A 21,511-nucleotide genomic window follows, 5' to 3' on the forward strand; every position below is an offset into this window, starting at 1 on the left:
TGTTTGTGTTCAGGCTGGGCTGAGGAAAAGGAAATCCACTGAAATTTACCTGCTGAAATTTAAATGCCCAAACACCCCGTGTGTGGCTCATGTGTTTGTGTTCAGGCTGGGCTGAGGAAAAGGAAATCCACTGAAATTTACCTGCTGAAATTTAAATGCCCAAACACCCCGTGTGTGGCTCATGTGTTTGTGTTCAGGCTGGGCTGAGGAAAAGGAAATCCATTGAAATTTACCTGCTGAAATTTAAATGCCCAAACACCCGTCATGTTTTGCTACTTTTGAAGGGTTGCAGGAACAGGCCCTCGGCCGCAGTGTTTCTGGAATGAACAGGGAGGGATCAATTTCTTGGATTTATGCTGATCTTAACCTGTGAGAAAAATTCCCGATGAAATTTCCGTGCGTGGGAAATGCGGGATTGGACAACAGAGCCGCGAAAGGCCTGGGAGCAAACAGCACAGCTCTGCACAGCTCCTGGCACTTCTACTCTTTTCATTCGCTGCTTATTTATTTTCTTTCTGCTCCAAGTTTCGCCTGTGTCATATTTTCCATGGAGATGGAGGCGCGGGCGCTCTGGGCGCTGGTGACACGGCAAAGTGTCGAATGGAGAAGGGAAAAAAGGGAGAGAGAAAAGGGGAAATCTCCTCGGGTTAGGGACGCAGGGGGATGGAAAACTGCTCGGCAGGGACAGGGGTGAGGGAGGAGCGGAGACGGGAAGGGAAGGAAACAGCCCGCGGGTCTGGAAAACGCTTCCCGAAGGGAAAAGGCCTCGGCAGGGACCGGGGGAAGGGCTGCGAGCGAGGAGGAGGAGCGGGGGAAGAGACGGGGGAGGAGGAGAAGGAGGGGAAAGAGGAGAAGGGAAAGAGAGGGAGGAGGAAGAGGAGGAAGAGGAGGGCGGCCGGCGGAGGGATCCGGCGGCGGGGCGGAGCGGCCGGAGGTACCAGAGCCCCCCGGAGGCGCCGGGGAGGAGCGAGCTCGGCCCAGCCCGGCCCGGCCCGGCTCGGCGCAGCGCAGGCTCCTCGGGACGCGCCGCTCCCGCCTCTCCCAGCAGCGCAGCGGGGCCAGCACCGCCCGGGAGAGCAGAACAGAGCAGCGCAGCGCGGTGGGACTCGGCCCGGAGCGGAGAGCAGGCAGCGGAGAGCGGAGCGGAGCCAGCCCGCAGCGCCCCGCTGGGTCCCGGGCCGGAGCGAGAGGCGGAGCGGCGGGGGATGGAGCCCCGGGCCTAGAGGCGGCCGCCCTGCCCGACCCCTGCGGGCGCTGCACGGGCGGGGGTCGGGGCGGGCGGGCAGCGGGGATGGGCCCGGCCGCGGGCGGGGAGCGCCGCCCGCCCCCCGAGCGCAGCCCCTGAGCGCGGCTGGACGGGCACGGGCACCATCGGCCGCTTCTGAAAAGGTTTTTTTAACCCCGCCGAGTCCGCCGAGATTGTTTTGTTGTTTATTCTTGTTGGAGTTTTTTTCTTGCTGGAGGTTTTTTTTTTCTTTATCCCCCACGCCCCACTTCCGTGGTTTGGATATTCTGGGTGACTGCAAAGAAGAGTTTTGGAGTTGTTTTGGATTGGGTTTGGTTTTTTGTTTTTTTGGTTTTTTGTTCCGTTCTGCCCTTGAACTGAGTTTGTCCTCTGTGCATGCCTCTTGTGGAGCAAGGCTGGATCCTGAACCTCGGTGCATGTAAGGGGCAAAGCCTCCTTCATATTCCTGCAATAAGAGTAAAATGTAAATTGGATAATACGACTTCTTGCCAAAGGCTCCAATGAGTGGCACACAGTCCACAATCACGGACAGGTCAGTATAAAATCAGATTTCGTGATTTTAATTTTTTTTTTTGAAGTATGACTGTTCGCAGAGCTCAGGTACTTTTTGTGTTCTGGCTTCAGTGTCAGACAGGATCTCAAAAGCAGGATTTAATCCGAGGTTCTGGGAACCAAGGGTGTCCTGACTGTCAAAGCAACTGGGTTAACTTTGAAACTGACGCATTTCAAGTCCAGCAGCTTTCGGGCCTGCCAGGCTGACTTTGTAGGAGCCAGGGCGGTAATTGAGCTCCCAGGATGGGCTGGTGCTGCGGGGAGCACCGAAAGCGAGGGCTCCTGCGAGGGGATGGAGCAGCAGAAACCACCAGAATTCAGCATCCAGCTCAAACCTGAGCTCGGAGAGAGCGTTGAGGATGCACTTGGGTCTCCTTGGGTCAAGCACTGCCGGGAGGTCACTCCAGGTGAGGGCAGGAGGGGTAGTTGACAAGCAGGAATGTCTGCTGGTGTCTCCCTGAGCAGGAACCTGCCTTGGGATACCTGCTCGGGCCTCTGGGCTGCTCTGCAGGTGCCTTTCATTACCTCGGGAGTGCTCTTGTTTGTGCTTGGGTGGTTCAGAGGAAGGGAAAAAAAAATGTGACAAAAAAAAGTTAAGTAGGAAACATTTTAACATGCGCGTGGAATGAGTGTCTTCAGATTTTTTTTTTTTTTTTTTTAATGAGAAGAAAAGATACCTTTTTTGACACTGTATGCTGTGAAAACCATGGAATGTATTTTATTGTATCTCTGTGGCGGCTGTTTGGTGGTTAATGTGTGAATGTGTGTGGCCTTGACCAAGCAGCTGTGGCTGGGGCTGGGATGGGGCAATGATGCTTTGGGTGCTTGAGTTTACCAATTTTAGGCTCCAGGTGTGGGCAGGAGAGAGGCTGATGTGGTTCTTACTTAAACCCAGACTTTTTGTACTCCACAGGTCCTCACAGCACAGTCCAAAGGCTCTGGGACAGCTCAGAGTTGTGTACAATCTGTGTTTACAACTCTTCACACAGTATTAAATCTCGGCAATTAATTTTGTGGTTTGTCCTAGCAGAATTCTCTCTTTTGCAGTGCGTGAATGATTCTGGAGTTGCAGGGTGTTTTTGCTCTGTAGCAGGCGAGGCAATGACAGTAAAAAGGCATTTCAGTGGATTTGTGAGGATTTTGTTACGTACTTCAGGCCATATGTCTTGTGGCAGTTGCATGATATCAAAAAGAACGACGGGATTTTCATCCCAGGGAGCAGCTGAGTGATGCATGGAAAGGAAAAACACGAGAACAGGGAATTTAATTTACTTGTTAGTAAAACAAAATACTTTCCATTATTGAATTGGAGCAGCCAAATAAAAAAAAAAAAAAAGTCTCATTTCCTTTTGCTCTCAGTCATGTCAGGAGGATGTTTCTGTTTGGTGTTCCATTAAGGTTTTGGATCAAAAGGCTTTTAGTGGCAGGTGAGGAGCTGTCTCCACAGCCCTGGGATTTCTGGGGGAATGTGGAGGAACTGGATCTTTTCTTGTCACTCTTTTTCACCTCTGGGGTGGAAAGTCATGGTCGTGGTTCTGCCAGGAGAGGAGAAGCTTTGGGGTGACCTCGTTGTGGCTGCCAGGACCTGAAGGAGCCACAAGGAAGACAGAGAGAGGCTGTTTTGATGGGCCTAGAGTGACCGGACAAGGGGGAATGGTTTCAAGAGTTTCAGAGCAGGGTTGGGTTGGTCAATAGGGTGAAATTGTTCCCTGTGAGGATGATGATGGGGTGTCAGGAGAAGCTGTGGCTGCCCCTGCATCCCTGGAAGTGTCCAAGGCCAGGCTGGAGCACCCTGGGGCAGTGGAGGGGTCCCTGCCCGTGGCAGGGGATGGGAATGGGATGGGATTTAAGGTCCCTCCCAGCCCAAACCATCCCAATCAGAGAATCTCTGGTGATTCTCTGATTTATTCCCTGGCTGAACCTTTCAGCAGAAGCCCAGACGTGGTGCTGGTGTTTGTTCCCATCTCAGCCATCCCTCTCCATCCCCAGCACCGTGCAGGGTTTGCAGAGCATGGATTTTCATCACTCTTGTCCCTGCAGAATATTCCCCTTCCCTTCAGGCCTGGGGAGAGTCCGTGTTGCCTCTTTCAATCTGCCTCTGGAGCTCAGAATGCAAAGCAGGTGCCATAGAAATAATATTGATGCTTCCACTGTCATTAGACCTCCGTGGTATAAATCATCTGACATGTCCAATTCCCTCTGTGTTTGTCAGTCACCTTCCTTGGTGGGATTGAGATGGGAATTGCCTTAAACCAGAAAAACCCAGCTTGCATCCGTGCCAGATGGCTTTAGGAATATAATAGGGCAGCTTGGGCCTGGATTTTCCTCCATATTAGCTTTACATATTTGCATTTTGCATATATAGAGCTGCTTAAATCCACGTCGCAGGCAGCAGATATTTCCTTTGCTATCCCTGCAGTTTAAGGTGGCAGTGATTTGACAGCTGTCACATTTCTCTCGTGCAGGCTGCACTTCTCATCCTTGACATATTTTAGATCTGTTGATGATGTCATGATTACCATTAAATCTATGAATTTATATATAATTTTATATATATTTTGCATTAAAATCTATATACAAATATATAATATATATTATATGGTATTTATAGGTAATATATAAAATATATTTATATAATATAAGTAAAATATTTATATTTATATATAAATATATAATATATAAATATATAATATATATATAATATATTTATATAAATATATAAATTAGGAGTGTATGAATGGCCCTTTCTAATGCTGTTCTGGAGCCAGAATGATAAATGATGTTTTTATTAAGTCCCTTCCTTTTTTTTTTTTTTTTTTCTTTTTTTTATATATAATTTTTTAAATTTTTTTTTTTTTTGTTCTCTTTCCCAGGAAAGTTGAATGGTTTTTAGTGTCTGGCACTGCTGAAACGCAGTCAGGCCAGCTCATATCTGAGTGTGTCTGGGCTCATTCTCTCTGTGGACTCAACCTTAACCCAGCTGGTTTTGGTAGTGGTTATGCTCACATTCTGTTATCAGAACTCCCAAAGCAGGATTCTGTTATCAGAACTCCCAAAGCAGCATCGATTTCTGGTGTCTTTTTCTTCAAGTGCCTTCAGTCTGGAGGCAAGTGAGTGCCTGGGGAGTGGGGGGATATCAGGCATGAAATAAAAAAGGCAGAGCAGATGTTAAGGGCTGTTCTGAGTTGGTGGAGGAGCTCCTGACACGCACTGCTCCCTGTCAGCTTTTGGGGGAGCACCCAAAGGATGCAGAAACACAAAAAATTATCTCCTAAAGAGCATTTGGGGCTTAAAAACACATCAGCACAGCGTTCCCCAGGAGAGCTGCGGTGCTGGGTGATCTGAGAGAGTTAAACACTGACTGAACTTCCCCTTCTCCCCCTCAGGATGTTCTTTTACTTTGTCAGCTGCTTTTCCTTCGCAGTCCCGATGCCCATTGGAGCGTATCAAACTCTTCATCTGCAGCCTCATTGCTCGGCTCCTTCGTGTTTGTAAACATTTACACCCCCTTCGCTCAATGCTGCCTTAGCTGGGCTGTGTTTGTGCAGAGGCCTCCTGAGGTGCCATTTATCCTGCTGAGCTGAGGAGCTCTTTGAGGCAGACACCCCTGAGCTGCTCATCTGGCTCGACTTGATCCTCACTGGAAGGAAATCTGCACATCCTGGGGACCCTTTATTATCCTGAAGGCGTCTAAAATCAGTCAGGTGACTGAGCTTCATCCAGAACTGCATTTAGGTGAGACTTCCCGAAAAACACAAAATAAAAATCTAATTTTGGCCGCTCGCTGGTGCTGGGTTGGATTTTTGTTGCTGGGTGCTGTTTTTCGGTGATTGGGGATTGCAGATTTGTGAGCAGCAGGCAGCTGGGCAGGGTTTATTGGAGGAGTTTTCCTGTTTCTGCTGCAGGGTGCCCGCGTTCCCTGCCTCTGGAGCTCTCCTGGCCAGCTCTGGGCGTTGCTGTGAGCTGTGCATGGCCCAGTGAGATAAGGCCTTTATTCTTCCCAAGGCCACGCTGGGGCCAGGCTGCAATTCTGAAATTCAGCCATTTCCAGCCTCTGCTTGGCCACCAAAGGCCGGCCCGAGCTCGGCTGTATCCTGTTATGACACTGGAGAAACATTTGTGCGCCATTAATTTCTTTTCACTCTCGGAGTTAACTGTATTTTTCTTCCTGTCGCCGTTCCAAACACACTTCAGGGTTGAGCAATGGCACGGCTGCAGGACTTGCTTTATGTTTCTTTCTGTTTATTAAAGGCCAATAAAAGAAAGGAGGTTCTTGCTTTTTGCAGGACCTCGCTGAGGAGCTGGTGGCTCTTCTCTGCAGTTGCTTGCAAATGAGTTTTATTTATAACCCTGCTGTAGTTTCTGTTGCTATGATTGGAAAACAGCAGAGGTAGAATTTACACATAATTACCCTTGAGAAGTTTTAATTGGTGATTTGCTCCTGACTTGGTATTAAAATAGACTCTAATTGTTTCTTATCTGCCTTAGATGCACTTTCCCTGTCTCTGGCTCTTTGGAAGTCCCTGTAGTAAATGGGAATTCTTGGACTGGATGGTGGGGGAAAAAAGAGTTTTATTTCTTCCAGCAGGGTAAGAACTGCACAGAAAGTCACACCTTAGTTAGATGTCATTGTCGTGCAGTTTTTAAATTAGCAGAGTTAGTAAAATCCAGTATTTATGGAAAATGGGCTGCAGCATGGCATCTAAGGATTAAAAAGAATAATAGTCTTTGAGCGGGGCTTTTCATCATTGTGCCTTGGCTATGTTTGGAAATTAGCAGTTGACAGAGTCTGTGCATAAATTCCTGTTTTATTCTGCTGTCCTTGGGGCTGGCAGGAGAGAGGGCTGTCTGGGGTGTTTGCTGCAGGCTGGGACACAAACGCTGCCACTTGGTGTTGCATAGTTTATTAGGGCTTTTACTGGAGACAGGAGCTGAGGTGAGCTTGATTTTCTAGTTTTGAGTGGAGCTGTGGGCGTTGTGATTATTTGGGTGGAGGCAGGAATGATATTTCATCTGTGAGCCCAATTGTATAATTCTCCCTGTGCGCAGAACTCCTGTTGATGGCATTTTAACATTTCAAATGGATTAGGAAAGGGACCGAGATGTTGGCTCCTACAATTTTAGATTTTCAAAATCTACAGGAATTTAAAAGCAAAAAAAATTCACTTTAACATTTCAAACTGATGGATTAGGAAAGGGACCGGGATGTTGGCTCCTTCAGTTTTAGATTTTCAAAATTCCATATCTACAGGAATTTAGCAGTTAAAAAAAATCCACTTTAACATTTCAAATGGATTAGGAAAGGGACTAGGATGTTGGCTCCTTCAGTTTTAGATTTTCAAAATTCTGGTCCAAATCTACAGGAACTTAGCAGCAAAAAAAAAGCACTTTAACATTTCAAATAGATGGATTGGGAAAGGGACCAGGATGTTGGCTCCTTCAGTTTCAGATTTTCAAAATTCCACATGTACAGGAACTTAGCAGCAAAAAAAAAGCACTTTAACATTTCAAACGAATGGATTAGGAAAGAGACTGAGATGTTGTCTCCTTCAATTTCAGATTTTGAAAATTCCACATCTACAGGAATTTAGCAGGAAAAAAAAAAAGAGCATTTCAAGTGGATGGATTAGGAAAGGGACCAGGATGTTGGCTCCTTCAGTTTTAGATTTTCAAAATTCCGTTTCTACAGGAATTTAGCAGGAAAAATAAAGACTCAGTGCCGTCCTGGCTTGAGAAGGAAAGTGCAGCTTGCCCTTGGAGTTTGCTGGGTCACTGGTGGGGTTTGTGGGTGTTCCCTGGTGTCCTTTGGCTCCCATGGCCTGTGTGGGAGGAGAGCTCCTGGGTCCTGCAGGGTGACAGCAGCCAGCACATTTGTCCTGCTGCAAATCAAAGAGTCCTCTGTTCCCTCTCACCACTGCTCTGGGCCTTGCTGTGCGAGTGATGGTTTTGTAGAAGTGGTGGTTTTGTAGAAGTGGTGGTTTGTTGTAGGAGTGGTGATTTAGGCACTGGAGATTTCTGCAATTCATCCTAAGGCTGTCGAGAGCATTGGTGGATTTGCCTGGGGAAGGTGGCACACACACCTGTAGCTGTTATTTTCTATATTTCATGCCTAGACACTAGGATTCCTGTTATTTTCTATATTTCATGGCTAGATTCCTACCAAGATTCCTTTTATTTTCTATATTTCATGGCTAGGCACCAGGATTCCTGTTATTTTCTATATTTCATGGCTAGATTCCTATCAAGAGAGATTCCTACCAATATTCATGTTATTTTCTATATTTCATGGCTAGACACCAGAATTCTATTATTTTCTATATTTCATGGCTAGACACCAGAATTCTGTTATTTTCCATATTTCATGGCTAGATTCCTACCAAGAGAGATTCCTACCAAGATTCCTGTTATTTTCTGTATTTCATGGCTAGGCATCAGGATTCCTGTTATTTTCTATATTTCTATTTTCTAGTGGATACATTGCTGTAAAAATGCTTCTTGTGGCATTCCAGGTATTCCTCTGCCTAAGCACTCCCTCTGATATTTTATCTGCTTTGAGATAAGCAGATTTTCCTGTGTGAGAGATGTCAATAGCACTAAGAGAAAATAGATTTCAGTGCATATTTTCAGGTAGGTGATGCTGTGTTCTGTGGCCCTGCTCTGGATAATTATTAGGTTTAAAGAATAAAAGTCTTAGTTCATGTCTCAGCTTGATTAAAGGAAGGGTCAGGAGCCTGGATGTTGGTAATATCTCAACATCAGAAGAGAGCTTAAAATAAGGAGCAGCAAGGGAATCAGTAAAATGGAAAGGGATGTAAAACGTGCAGTGTTTGATTAAGAATGCAAAAGGGATAAAATACAAGACAGGATACATACAAAATAGCAACAGCACGCTTAGAAAAAGACAGGAAGAAGCAACGTTTACTCGTTTTTCTTTGAAAAGAAAACATGTGAAAATAAATACATTAAAATGACAGGAAAAAAACAGCGTCCTTATGTTTCAAATGTAAGCATAAGTATAAATAGTCAAAGCCAAACAAACAGCGTTCAGCCTGTGACATTCACAAATGGTCTGGATGTTTTGTTATCACCCTGCATCCTTTCCTTGAGGATTTTCAGTGTTGTGTCTGTTTGACTTTGAGGCCCACGGGCAGGAACCCTGTCTTGCAGCCTGATGGTAAATAAGAAACATTGCTGTTTACATTTGTTGGCAAACACTTCAATGTGATCCTCTGGGGTTATTTTAAGCTCTGTTTTGACAAGGCTGAAAGGTCTGGGCTGGGGTGTTTGGTGGCAAAAGCGTTTTCATGGAATTGCTGTGGCACTGGCAAAGATCACAGCCCAGGTTTCTGTACTTGGAATAATTCTCCTGTGGTGTCCATCCATTGTCCTGGCCATCCCCGGGATGCTGTCAGCTGTCCTGGCATGGTCACAAGTGGCACTGGGGCTCAGCTCTTCCAAAAAAATGAACTTTTTATGGGCAAGGAGCAGGCTTGGGTAAAAATTGGGCTGTGTGAATTAAGCGGCAAGGCCTCTCTTGGTGCTACAAAAAAGTTGAAATGTTAAAAACAGCACGGGTTTCTGTACTTGGAATAATCCTGGTGTGGTGTCCATCCATTGTCCTGTCCATCTCTGGGATGCTGTCAGCTGTCCTGGTATGGTCACAAGTGGCACTGGGGCTCAGCTCTTCCAAAAAAATGAACTTTTTATGGGCAGGGAGCAGGCTTGGGTAAAAGTTGGGCTGTGTGAATTAAGCAGCAGGGCCTCTCTTGGTGCTACAAAAAAGTTGAAATGTTAAAAACAGGACAGGTTTCTGTACTTGGAATAATCCTGGTGTGGTGTCCATCCATTGTCCTGGCCATCCCTGGGATGCTGTCAGCTGTCCTGGCATGGTCACAAGTGGCACTGGGGCTCAGCTCTTCCAAAAAATGAACTTTTTATAGCAGGGAGCAGAGTTGGGTAAAAGTTGGGCTGTGTGAATCAAGCAGCAGGGCCTCTCTTGGTGCTACAAAGTTGAAATGTTCAAAACCTAAGAGAGAATCTCCATGTTCTGGCAGCTCTTGGTTGCTCTCAAGGGCTGTGGCTGCAAGGGCAGAACTCAGACTGGTTTTACTCCTGAGCTCTTGCAAAGTGTTTTGGAAATTTTCAGGTATATTGGTGGGAATCTGAATTTTGTTCAGGTGCTGTTCCTTATTGAACCTGTGAGTAGCAGCACAATTGACTCTGGTCTGTGTGAGAAGCTGCTCCTGGATTTAATTCCAGGCAGTGAATTCTGGTTTGTGCTATCTCCTGCAGCCCTGGGTGACTTCCCAAGTGGAATCAATAACCTAAGAGGAATTCAACACTTTTCTAGAGTGAGCTGCAGTGCTGGAGAGGGGCTGGAAAACTTTAGGTGGGACCTGGCTTGACCTGAGCAAGCATTTCCCATTGGGGAGGAAAAGCCCCATGTGTTTAATAAAGCACCAGAGCGGTGTGAGACAGGCAGAGCACCGGGAGCCCACCACTCCCATGAACATACAAGCTCCAACCTGCAGGCTCACCTGAAGCATCTGACGGCTGCCTGGAAGTCTTTCTTAGCCTGTTTTGATAGTGGCTGTTGGTGCAGCTCCTTGGCAGCGCTTCAGACAAGGCCTCTCCTCCGAGCGTGGCACCGCTGCCTCTCTGCCGTGCCCACATGCAGAAAGGGCACTCTGCTGCCAGGAAAGGGATGGAAAACGTGGAAAGGGAGGGAATTCAAGGAGGGAAGCCATAACGAGCCAGCAGAGAGAGGAAATAGGAAAAAGCTGCAGCGCAAGACAGGAGAGATCAATAGGAAGTGAGTGAGAGGGAGAGAAACGGTGGCAGCTGCCAGATAGGAGAGAGGTTTCCTGCCTGCCCCAGGGCCAGGAGCTGCTGCTGGAGATCAGAGGGGTCTGAGAAGGCAGGGCTGGAGCTCGGGGTGCTGGGGGAGCCCCTTCAGAGCCCGGGAGTGCCCCTCTGGCTCGGGGTGACAGCAGCTCCCGTGTGGCAGCATCTGAGCTGTGTCCTGGTAATTCCTTTTTTCTTTCAAAGCTGCTGCTCACAAGCGCCAGCACAACGTTGTTTTCTGCTCACTGTCAATAGGATTTCTTGTTGTTGTTGTTTAATTATAATTATTACGGTGTCCTAAATGAGGCAGTGACCTGAGCCAAGAGCAAGCTGCTGTGCTGGGGATTTAAAAGAGGGATTTTCCCTGCTGCTGCAGACTCTGTCCTGGCTGAGGCAGCAGCGTCAGCTCTGGCAGATATCCAGGGGGAGCTGCAATAGGAGAGAAGGAATTTATATCATTTATATCATTTATATCATTTATATCATTTATATCATTTATATCATTTATATCATTTATATCATTTATATCATTTATATCATTTATATCATTTATATCATTATTTATATCATTATTTATATCATTATTTATATCATTATTTATATCATTATTTATATCATTATTTATATCATTATTTATATCATTATTTATATCATTATTTATATCATTTATATCATTTATATCATTTATATCATTATTTATATCATTTATATAATTTATATCATTTATATCATTTATATCATTATTTATATCATTTTTTATATCATTTTTTATATCATTTATATCATTTATATCATTTATACCATGTGGGCTCCCTAAATGTGAGGATGGGGGGAATCCTGGTGTGCCAGGGATAAATCTCCTGGTGCTGAGGTGCAGCTCTGCAGTTTGTTCCTGCAGCCTGTCGGGAGGCCCCGAATGCTTGTCTGTGGTTTGCCCTGTGGTCTGGGGAGTGGAAGTGGTTCCTGTGGGCACAGATGTGATCTGAGCACCCCAACAGCCCCGGTGGGAGGTGCTCAGGGATCCTGCACAGAGCCCTTTGCTCTCCTCGTGGGCTTTGCTTTGCTGGGAGGGTGTGCTAAAGGCTGGGGGTGCCCCAAGGAGCGGCTGAGCAGGAGCTGCTCTGCCCTCAGCCATCAGCAGTAAAGGGAAATAGCTTGGAATAATTCAATAACACCTTGCAATAATTCAGAAATAAAGGCAAACACCTTGCAATAATTCAGAAATAAAGGCAAGCACCTTGCAATAATTCAGCAATAATGATCTAAAAAAGCAGAGCTCTCTAGGTCATTACTCCCTAGAAATATCCAGATTATCTATCTAGGTATCTGATCTCTAGATTTAGATACTTCAGTGCTGGGTGATTTGATATGATACTGGGAATTGGTAAAGATTATTTTCCCTTTTGAGTACAACTGGAAGCCCCAAGTTGGTCACTCACATTATGGAAACTGCTGTGAAAATGAAATAATGAGGGGAAAAAAGGGCAAGCATGTGTTTCTTGCAGTATATCTTTCTGATATCTAGATATCTCATCTTCTTTAGATACTTCATTGGTGTAAGAGTTTGATAATATTGGGAATTGGTAAATATTATTTGCCCCTTTGAGGACAACTGGAATCCCCAAGTTTTACTCTCAGGTCACTCACATTGTGGAAACTGCTGTGAGAATTAAATAGTGAGGGAAAAAAAGGCAAGCACATGTTTCTTGCAGTAGATATTTCTGATATCTGATGTCTAGATATCTGATCTCTTCAGATACTACATTTTAAGAGTTTGATAATGCTGGGAATTGGTAAATATTATTTGCCCCTTTGAGGACAACTGGAAGCCCCAAGTTTTACACTTGGGTCACTCACATTATGGAAACTGCTGTGAGAATTAAATAGTGAGGGGAAAAAAAGATATACTGCAAGAAACACGGGCTTGCCTATCTGACATCGGATATCTACTTATCTGATCTCTTTAGATATGTCATTGCTGGGTGATTTGGTGTAAGAGTTTAATAATACTGGGAATTGGTAAATATTATTTGCCCCTTTGAGGACAATTGAAGGCCCCAAGTTTTACACTTGGGTCACTCACATTATGGAAACTGCTGTGAGAATTAAATAATGAGGGGAAAACAAGGCAAGCACATGTTTCTTGCAGTATATCTTTCTGATATCTAGATACCTGATCTCTTCAGATACTTCATTGTAAGAGTTTGATTATTTACCCCTTGAAGGACAAGGGGTAAATAATCAACAAACTGAAAACCCCAAGTTTTACACTCAGGTCACTCACATTATGGAAACTGCTGTGAGAATTAAATAGTGAGGGGAAAAAAGATATGCTGCAAGAAACATGGGCTTGCCTATCTGACATCGGATATCTACTTATCTGATCTCTTTAGATGCTTCATTGCTGAGTGATTTGGAGTAACAGTTTAATAATACTGGAATTGGTAAATATTATTTGCCCCTTGGAGTACAACTGGAATCCCCAAGTTGGTCACTCACATTATGGAAACTGCTGTGAGAATTAAACAGCGAGGGGGGAAAAAAAGGCAAGCACTTGTTTCTTGCAGTAGATCTTTCTGATATCTAGGTTTCTGATCTCTTCAGATACCTCATTGTAAGAGTTTGATTATTTACCCCTTGAAGGACGACTGAAAACCCCAAGTTTTACACTCAGGTCACTCACATTATGGAAACTGCTGTGAGAATTAAATAGTGAGGGGAAAAGGGGTAAAAAAAGGCCAGCACATGTTTCTTGCAGTCTGGAAAGCTGCAGGAATGTCGGTGCTGGCTGTAAATGCTGCGGTGCTGTTTGCTTTGGACGTTCCCCAGCGCAGCTTCAGCTGAGTGCCTGGCACACCGATGAGCTGCTCTCCTTCCCTCCCAGTGTCCGGTTTTTGGCTGTTTGGAGGGCCTGGAAGGGCCCGGGGTGGCCTTGGGGCAGCCCGCGTATCGAAGGACGAGAAGAGGCTTCAGTTCTTCTTTCGGTTTTTATGTTTATTAATTGTTTATCTAAAAGATTTTCTTTCGGCCCGACAGAGCTCTGCTCAGCAGCCAGCCATGAGCACACTGTGCTGCTCTCCGGACAGTCACCTATCTTTATACCCATTGTTACGTGTACAATATTTATCATTTTTCCCCAATCCTTTTTATTCTTATTGTCCGGTGCACTTTCAGTAATGACCAATCCCAAAGTGCCACCATCACCACAGAAGATGGAGGAGAAGAAGAAGAAGAAGAAGAAGGACAGGACAGGCCCCAATTCCTCCATCTTACTTCTCTAAACCCCCCTGTACAGAAATCCTAAACCCTGTGTCTCACCCTCTAATTAACCAATCCCTTCACCATTCACCCCGGTGAAACCCTCCTGTCCTCATACAGGTGTCGTCTCCCGTGTAGGATCAAAGTGCAGCCACCAGACACTTCTGGAACATTCCAGGACTCCCGAGCCCCCCAAGGGTGCTCTGGGTGACACCTCAGTGCTGAGGTGCTGAGATCCCACATCAGCAGCTCGGGATCAGCGTTATCAGCGTTATCAGCTCTCACTCTCAGGGACCTCCAGCAGTCGGGGTTTGGTGGCTGCACCTGCGCCCCCTCCCCTCGGCCTCCCTGGGCACAGCCCCGGGTTTGGGGCAGGAAAGGCTCCTGGGCTGCCCGGGGGGATGGGGGAGCAGGGGGGGACAGCCCTGGGTGCTGCTGTTCCTTCCCCCTGGGAATATAAATCAGAATATATTCCCAGAAACAGAGAGTTCACTTCAGCTGGGAGGGGAGAGGAAACGGCTCTGCAGCGCCTTTGGGCTGCCTGGAAAAAGCAAAATCCTCTCCCTGGAATTCAGCCAGGTGAAAAGAACCTGGCCCTTCCAACTCCATTTAAAATTTTAATTTTTTTTTTATTTTTAATTTTTTTGTATATTTTCATTTTTCATTTAATTTTTATTTAATTTTTATTTTTTATTTAATTTTTATTTAATTTTTTAATTTTTATTTAATTTTTAAAATTCTTATTTAATTTATTTTTAATTTATTTTTTATTTAATTTTTATTTAATTTTTATTTAATTTTTCATTTAATTTTTATTTAATTTTTATTTAATTTTTAAAATTCTTTTTAAATTTAATTTTTAATTTAATTTTATTTAATTTTTAATTTAATTTTTAATTTAATTTTTATTTAATTTTTATTTAATTTTTATCTATTTTTTATTTAATTTTTTAAATTTTATCTAATTTAACTTTTAATTTAATTTTTTATATATTTTGAAAATTTTAATTTGTTTAATTTTTTACTTAATTTTTAAATTTTTTATCTCATTTCTTTAACTTTTTATTTAATTTTTATATATATTTAAAATTTTTAATTCGCTGATTTAACTTTTATTTAATTTCTCATTTATTTTTTTATTTACTTTTGAATTTTTACTTTTGAATTTTTACTCTTTAATTGTTACCTTTCACTTTGATGTTTTACTTTTATTTTTAATTTTTTTTTAATACTTTTATATTTTTACATTTTTATATTTCATTTTTAAAATCTAGATCTGTTTTTACCATCATCCCAGCTCCTGGGAGGTGGCTCAAAAAAATCTGCTGAAAGTTTTTTGCTCCATCTGTCGTTTTCCATATCCAGAGCAAATGGCTCCTTCCCATCTCCAGATTGATTCTTGGGATACTGATGGGATTTTCAGCAAAGGTCTGAAGGAACTTAAAGTTTAAATTTGAAATAAGTTGATTTTTCTGTTTTTTTTTAATTGGAGAATCTGGCTGTGTTCTGGTAATCCAGGTACAATCCCTGGGAATAAATATTATATATTTAATTTTGTGGAATATATTCCCCTCAAATAAATATTGCTGTCAAGTGTATATAGGGATTTAGGGTTTTCCTTTCTTTTATCCTTTTTGTTTAATTAAATGCCTTTTAGATCAAAAAGCTTGCCCCAAAAGAGCATTTCAAACAAAGAGAAAAATAACAAAGAACATGCAAATAATGAGGTGGGGTTGGTTGTTCTTTTTTTCTTTTAGTTAAATAAAAAAAGGGAGTTTGTAATTGCTTTTGGGGATGAGCACAGAGGGACTGTGGACACTTCAAACAAGGCCTGTGATTTGTTTATTTAAATTGGAAATTTCGATGTGAAAATCTCTTCATCTTCTCCTCTGAGGTGTGTTTGGATCCCTTTGCTGTGGCAGTAAATCAGAATAAATGTAGTTTAATATACTATAAAATAGTTTAATATACTATATTATGTAATATATATATATATATATATATAATATAATATAGTATATTAAACTATACTAAAGAATACAGAAGGGATACAAAGAGAAGGCTAAAAAGATAATAATGAAAACTCGTGACTCTTTTCAGAGTCTGACACAGCTTGGGCCCAATTGGCCATTAAATAAAAACAATTCCCATGAAACCAATGAAAACATCACCTGTTAATAACCAATGCCCAAACTACATTCTAAAGCAGCAAAACATAGAAGAAGTAAATCAGATTATTATTATTTTCATTTTTCTCTGAGGCTTCTCAGAGGAGAAAATCCTGGACAAAAAAGATTTTTGGGCTCTCTGAGTTCCAGCCCAGCTGCTGGTTCTGGTGCTAGCACAGCATTTTGTTCATGCTGTGAGATGTGGGCAGCTGATGGGTGATGAATGTGCTTGGTTGATGCAGGAAATTGGAAATTAAAGGTGGTTTGGGCATTTAGAGTTTGCCAGGACAGCAAACAGGGAGAGAGTTGGGGTTTCTTTCAGGCATGGGTGACTGATCGAGCTGCTGACAGCCAGCAAAATTCAGCTTTCTTTAGCGAAAACACGAATTATAACACTTTATGTTGTGTATTTGATGGCTAATTCAGCTTTCTGTGGGTGAGCTGTGTGCCTGCTCTGCTAAAACAGAAATTATAACATTTTATCTTATCTATTTGATAGATAATTCAACTTTCTATAGTTGACCTGTGTGCATGCTCTGCTAAAACAGAAATTATAACACTTTATGTTATCTATTCAATGGATAATTCAACTTTCTGTAGGTGAGCTGTGTGCATGATCTGCTAAAGCAAATTATAACACTTAATTTTCTCTATTTGATGGTCAAATGTTACCTGCAAAGCAGGCACTGGGTTAAAATTTCCCTGATTTCTGTTTAATGGATAATTCAACTTTCTGTAGGTGAGCTGTGTGCATGCTCTGCTAAAACAGAAATTATAAAACTTTGTTATCTATTTGATGGATAATTCAGCTTTCTGTAGGTGAGCTGTGTGTATGCTCTGCTAAAGCAAATTATAACACTTAATTTTATCTATTTGGTGGTCAAATGTTACCTGCAAAGCAGTCACTGGGTTAAAATTTCCCTGATTTCTGTTTGATGGATAATTCAACTTTCTGTAGGTAAGCTGAGTGCCTGCTCTGCTAAAACAGAAATTATAAAACTTTGTTATCTATTTGATAGATAATTCAACTTTCTATAGGTGAGCTGTGGGCATGCTCTGCTAAAACAGAAATTATAACACTAAATATTTTCTATTTGATTATCCAGTGTTACCTGCAAAGCAGTCACTGGGTTAAAAATTTCCCTGATCTCTGTTTAATGGATAATTCAACTTTCTATAGGTGAGCTGTGTGCATGCTCTGCTAAAACAGAAATTATAAAACTTTGTTATCTATTTGATAGATAATTCAGCTTTCTGTAGGTGAGCTGTGTGCCTGCTCTGCTAAAACCAAAATTATAACACTAAATATTTTCTATTTGATTATCCAATGTTACCTGCAAAGCAGTCACTGGGTTAAAATTTCCCTGATTTCTGTTGGATGGATAATTCAACTTTGTGTAGTTGAGCTGTGTGCCTGCTCTGCTAAAACAGAAATTATAATATTTTATCTTATCTATTCAATGGATAATTCAACTTTCTGTAGGTGAGCTGTGTGCATGATCTGCTAAAGCAAATTATAACACTTAATTTTATCTTATCTATTTGATGGCCAAATGTTTCCTGCAAAGCAGGCACTGGGTTAAAATTTCCCTGATTTCTGTTGGATGGATAATTCAACTTTCTATAGTTGACCTGTGTGCATACTCTGCTAAAACAGAAATTATAAAACTTTGTTATCTATTGGATGGATAATTCAACTTTCTGTAGGTGAGCTGTGTGCCTGCTCTGCTAAAACAGAAATTATAACACTAAATATTTTCTATTTGATTATCCAATGTTTCCTGCAAAGCAGGCACTGGGTTAAAATTTCCCTGATTTCTGCCCTGCTGAGGAGCAGGAAGCGCCTCATATCCAGCACAGTACAAATATGTGATGAGTAAATAATCAAAAATCCAGGTGAATCAGCTGCTGGAGGAGGGGCAGCGAGCCCTGGGAGTGTTCCTGCTGTAAAATCTCAAACCAGGGGCAGATGCAGGAGTTGAACAATAAAATTGGAGTTAAACAATAAAACTTCCTGGCAAGGTTTGAAACGTTCCTGTCCTCCCTGTGGGTGCTGGGCTTTAGGGGAAGGGGAGATGGAGAGCCCTGGGAAAGGCTGTGGGTTATCCCAATAACGCATGGAGGACAAAGTCAGAAATAAAGTGAATTTTGGGGGACATAAATCGATGTTTTGCTCACTGACAGTACCTGGAAACACTGGCAAATCTAAATTTGTGTGGTTTTTGTCGTACTGAAGCAGTGAGAAAATCAAAGTGTATTTTAATGTTATAAAAAATTGGATTTATCCCTTTTCAGGGCTGTGAGTACAGGTATTGCCAAATTGCATTTTAACTTGGGTTTTTCTCCCTGCTGTCTGAATTTGGGTTTGTAAAGCAGCAGGTGTGGGATGGAATAATGATAAAACCAGCCCTGACTCGTTCTGGGGTCAACATTTTGATGTTTGATCCCGTCCTTGAGCCTGTTTATGTTTTGTGCTGTAAAACCGGGCTGGGATGAAATTCACGGTGAATCAAAAAGGACCTGCAGAATTCTTTGGAAAGAATAAATGAGGCTGTGCCCCTCCCTCGCTGCTCCTTGACAAATAGTGAGCAGTTCCTGGAGTTTTACAGGCCTGCAGGAATTTATTGCTGACAATTCCCAGCCCTGGAGTGAAGCAGAGCAAGGTATTGAGTGCTAAACCCACGGAGCTGGTGCTGTGGTTTTTTCTCCCTTTTCTGAATTATGACACAGATTTATCAACTCTGGTCAGTTTGCTGTGAATGAAATGGATTTTAGCAAATGGAGTTTCCCAGCTCTCACCGCTCTCTTTTCAAATTGTCAGCTATAGAATAATGACTTTTTTCTAATTTATGCTGTTTTGGCGTGGACTCAAGTTTGCATTTAGTGGCTGGCATAAATATTACATTTTAGAGCAGCTTTGGGTGGGGGGGGGCTTTTGTTTTTTCAGTCAGACTTACTGGAATTGGTCGAACTGAATTCAATGACAGGATAAGCGAAAATTTGTTTAGATAGGCTGTTCTGAAATGTTTAATGCCTTCTAAAATTGTTCATGGTAAAAGATCAAGGAAGGAAACTCGGTGACCTTTTCAATGCAGAACTCATTTTCCTATGCCAGAAGTCAGCCCAGACAATGAAACTGAAACAGGGTTCTCTTTCATAAAGGATCTTTCATGTTTTACCTGTGCAGATTTATTTTTTTTTAATCACAGATTTAAGCAGACTTCACAGCTGTCTTTTAATCAGTTTCCATATTTGTACCAGAACTTTCTTATTTTAATTACTGTCTGTAGGAACCATTCAGCTGCTTGTTGGGTGACACAGTCGAAAATGATAATTTTCTGTAATTCTTTTCTTGGCTTAGATCACTCCAGTAATATCTATTAGCAGCAAATGCTCGGAGTTAAGATTTTGTGCTGAAAGTTTCAATGATTCAGTGTGGGGCTTTTTTTAGAGCTGATTTTAAAGCAGTTTCTCCTGTGTGTAAATCACTTTTGTTTTTTTTCCTTTGTGGGTAATACTTCTGCATGGGATTTAATCTTTTATATCTTTTATGCCGGATTTAATTTGAATTTTCCCTGGCATGGTGCAGATGCTGCACTCGGGTTTCACTCAGTTACAGCCCATGATTGTACTTGAAAAATTGAGGATTTTTCTTAAGGCATTCTCATCTCCATCCTAAAAACATTTGCTTACATAATATATAATATATAGTATATAATATATACTATATAGTATCTAATATATAATATATACTATATAATATATAGTATATAATATATAATATATAGTATATAATATATACTATATAGTATCTAATATATAATATATACTATATAATATATAGTATATAGTATATATTGTATAATATATGATATATAGTATATAGTATCTAATATACAGTATCTAGTATATAGTATATACTATATAGTATATAATATATAAGTATAATAATATACAATATAGAAAATATATAACATAGAATATATTCTATTCATATAATATATATTCATATCTATACTACTATTCATTATGTATATTTACAATTTCATATTTTACATATACAATTTCATATTTATATATATTTATATATTTATATACTATTTATATATTTATATATATAATTTATACAATTTCATATTTTATATAATTTTATTATATACAATTTCATATTTGATATATATTGCTATATAATATAGAAGTATATAGCAAAATAGTTGAAAAATATAGCGAAATAGTTGCATAGTGTATAGAAAAATACTTGAAAAATATTGAAAGTTTCCAGGAATTCTGGCCTGTGCATTGCCTCCCCAAATAAGCTGAATGTGCCAAATATCTGTGCTATTTTCTGTGCATCCCAAGGTGTCACATCTTTTTTAAAAAAGGAGTTCTGTTGCTGATGTAAGGCTGATCTGAGCAGCATTCCCACTTCAATTGTCCATCTCCTTTTTTCCTGCAAAAACAATTTCCTGTTTCTGTCGCTCAGTTTTTTGTTTTCCCAGCTCGGTTCCAGTAACTGCAGGAGCTGAGGTGGTGAAGGGTTGGTCTGTGTGAAGCAGTGGGTTTGGAAAATGATGATTTTATCTGCTCTGAGCCGTCTCCTCTGACTTGCAGAAATCCCTGAGAGGAAGCTGCTGTGTCTTTCACTTCCACTGCCTCTTATGTAACATAGTTGGGATAATCACATCAAAAATTAACTCTTTTCTTCATCAGGTTGTTTCCTGCACTCCATAAAACATACCCAGAGAGAAAATCTCATAGTGCTTTGCTGCTTGTAGAGCAATAAAAGTTTTTGAGACAGCACGCAGACTCTTTTTTGATGGAGAAAAGAAAATTTTAAATTCCCTATGCTTGATTGAAGTGCAGCTCTGTGCCTCTAACACCTTTATGGCTTTTTGTGGGATGTGCTGACAGAGCAGGGCAGGATTTTTGTGCTTGGAAAGACTCAGGTGTTTCTCAGATGTGTCTGAAAGGTGGAGCTCATGGGGTGGACTCTGAGTCCTTGCTGAAATATGTCAGATTTCTTACATTTCTTCTTGTCTGTGCTTTTATATTTACATATTCTCTCAAAAAAAAAAAAAAAAAACCCAACCCATAGCAGTCTGCTAGTTCCTGTTTATTTAGGATGTGTGGGTTGGACTTTGTTCCTTGATATAAAATAGGAGAAATGAACATTCTGAGCCTAAAGAAAAGGGAGAAAATGAGGGTCAGTGCTCATGTAAAACTTTGTGGAGTATTTGGATATTCTGATGGGGGAACTGGGCAGCCATTCTCTAACTGGTGATTTTTGGGGCTAATAAAAAGTGTTGGAAAGTTTTTTATTTATTGATGTGATGTGTTACAACGTTAGGGGTTCAGTGCTAATATAAAGCTCTATGGAGTATTTGGATATTCTGATGGGGGAACTGGGCAGCCATTCTCTCACTGGTGATTTTTGGGGCTAATA

General features: G+C 41.7%; 1 protein-coding gene across 10 annotated transcripts in view; it reads left to right on the forward strand.

Moving 5' to 3' along the window:
* Positions 1–1,639: 1,639 nt before the first annotated feature.
* ARHGEF12 (Rho guanine nucleotide exchange factor 12) overlaps positions 1,640–21,511 on the forward strand; it is a 105,773-nt gene continuing 85,901 nt past the window's right edge. For all 10 annotated transcript variants that reach the window (XR_012577065.1, XR_012577067.1, XR_012577066.1 and 7 more), the window contains exon 1: positions 1,640–1,778. Coding sequence is in view for 2 of the 10 variants with exons in the window: in XM_074527825.1 (XP_074383926.1) it covers positions 1,747–1,778 (32 nt within the window). In the remaining 8 variants the exon portion in view is untranslated. The remainder of the gene's footprint in view (positions 1,779–21,511) is intronic.

This window comes from Zonotrichia albicollis, chromosome 27, assembly GCF_047830755.1.
Source record: "Zonotrichia albicollis isolate bZonAlb1 chromosome 27, bZonAlb1.hap1, whole genome shotgun sequence".
NCBI lineage: Eukaryota > Metazoa > Chordata > Aves > Passeriformes > Passerellidae > Zonotrichia > Zonotrichia albicollis.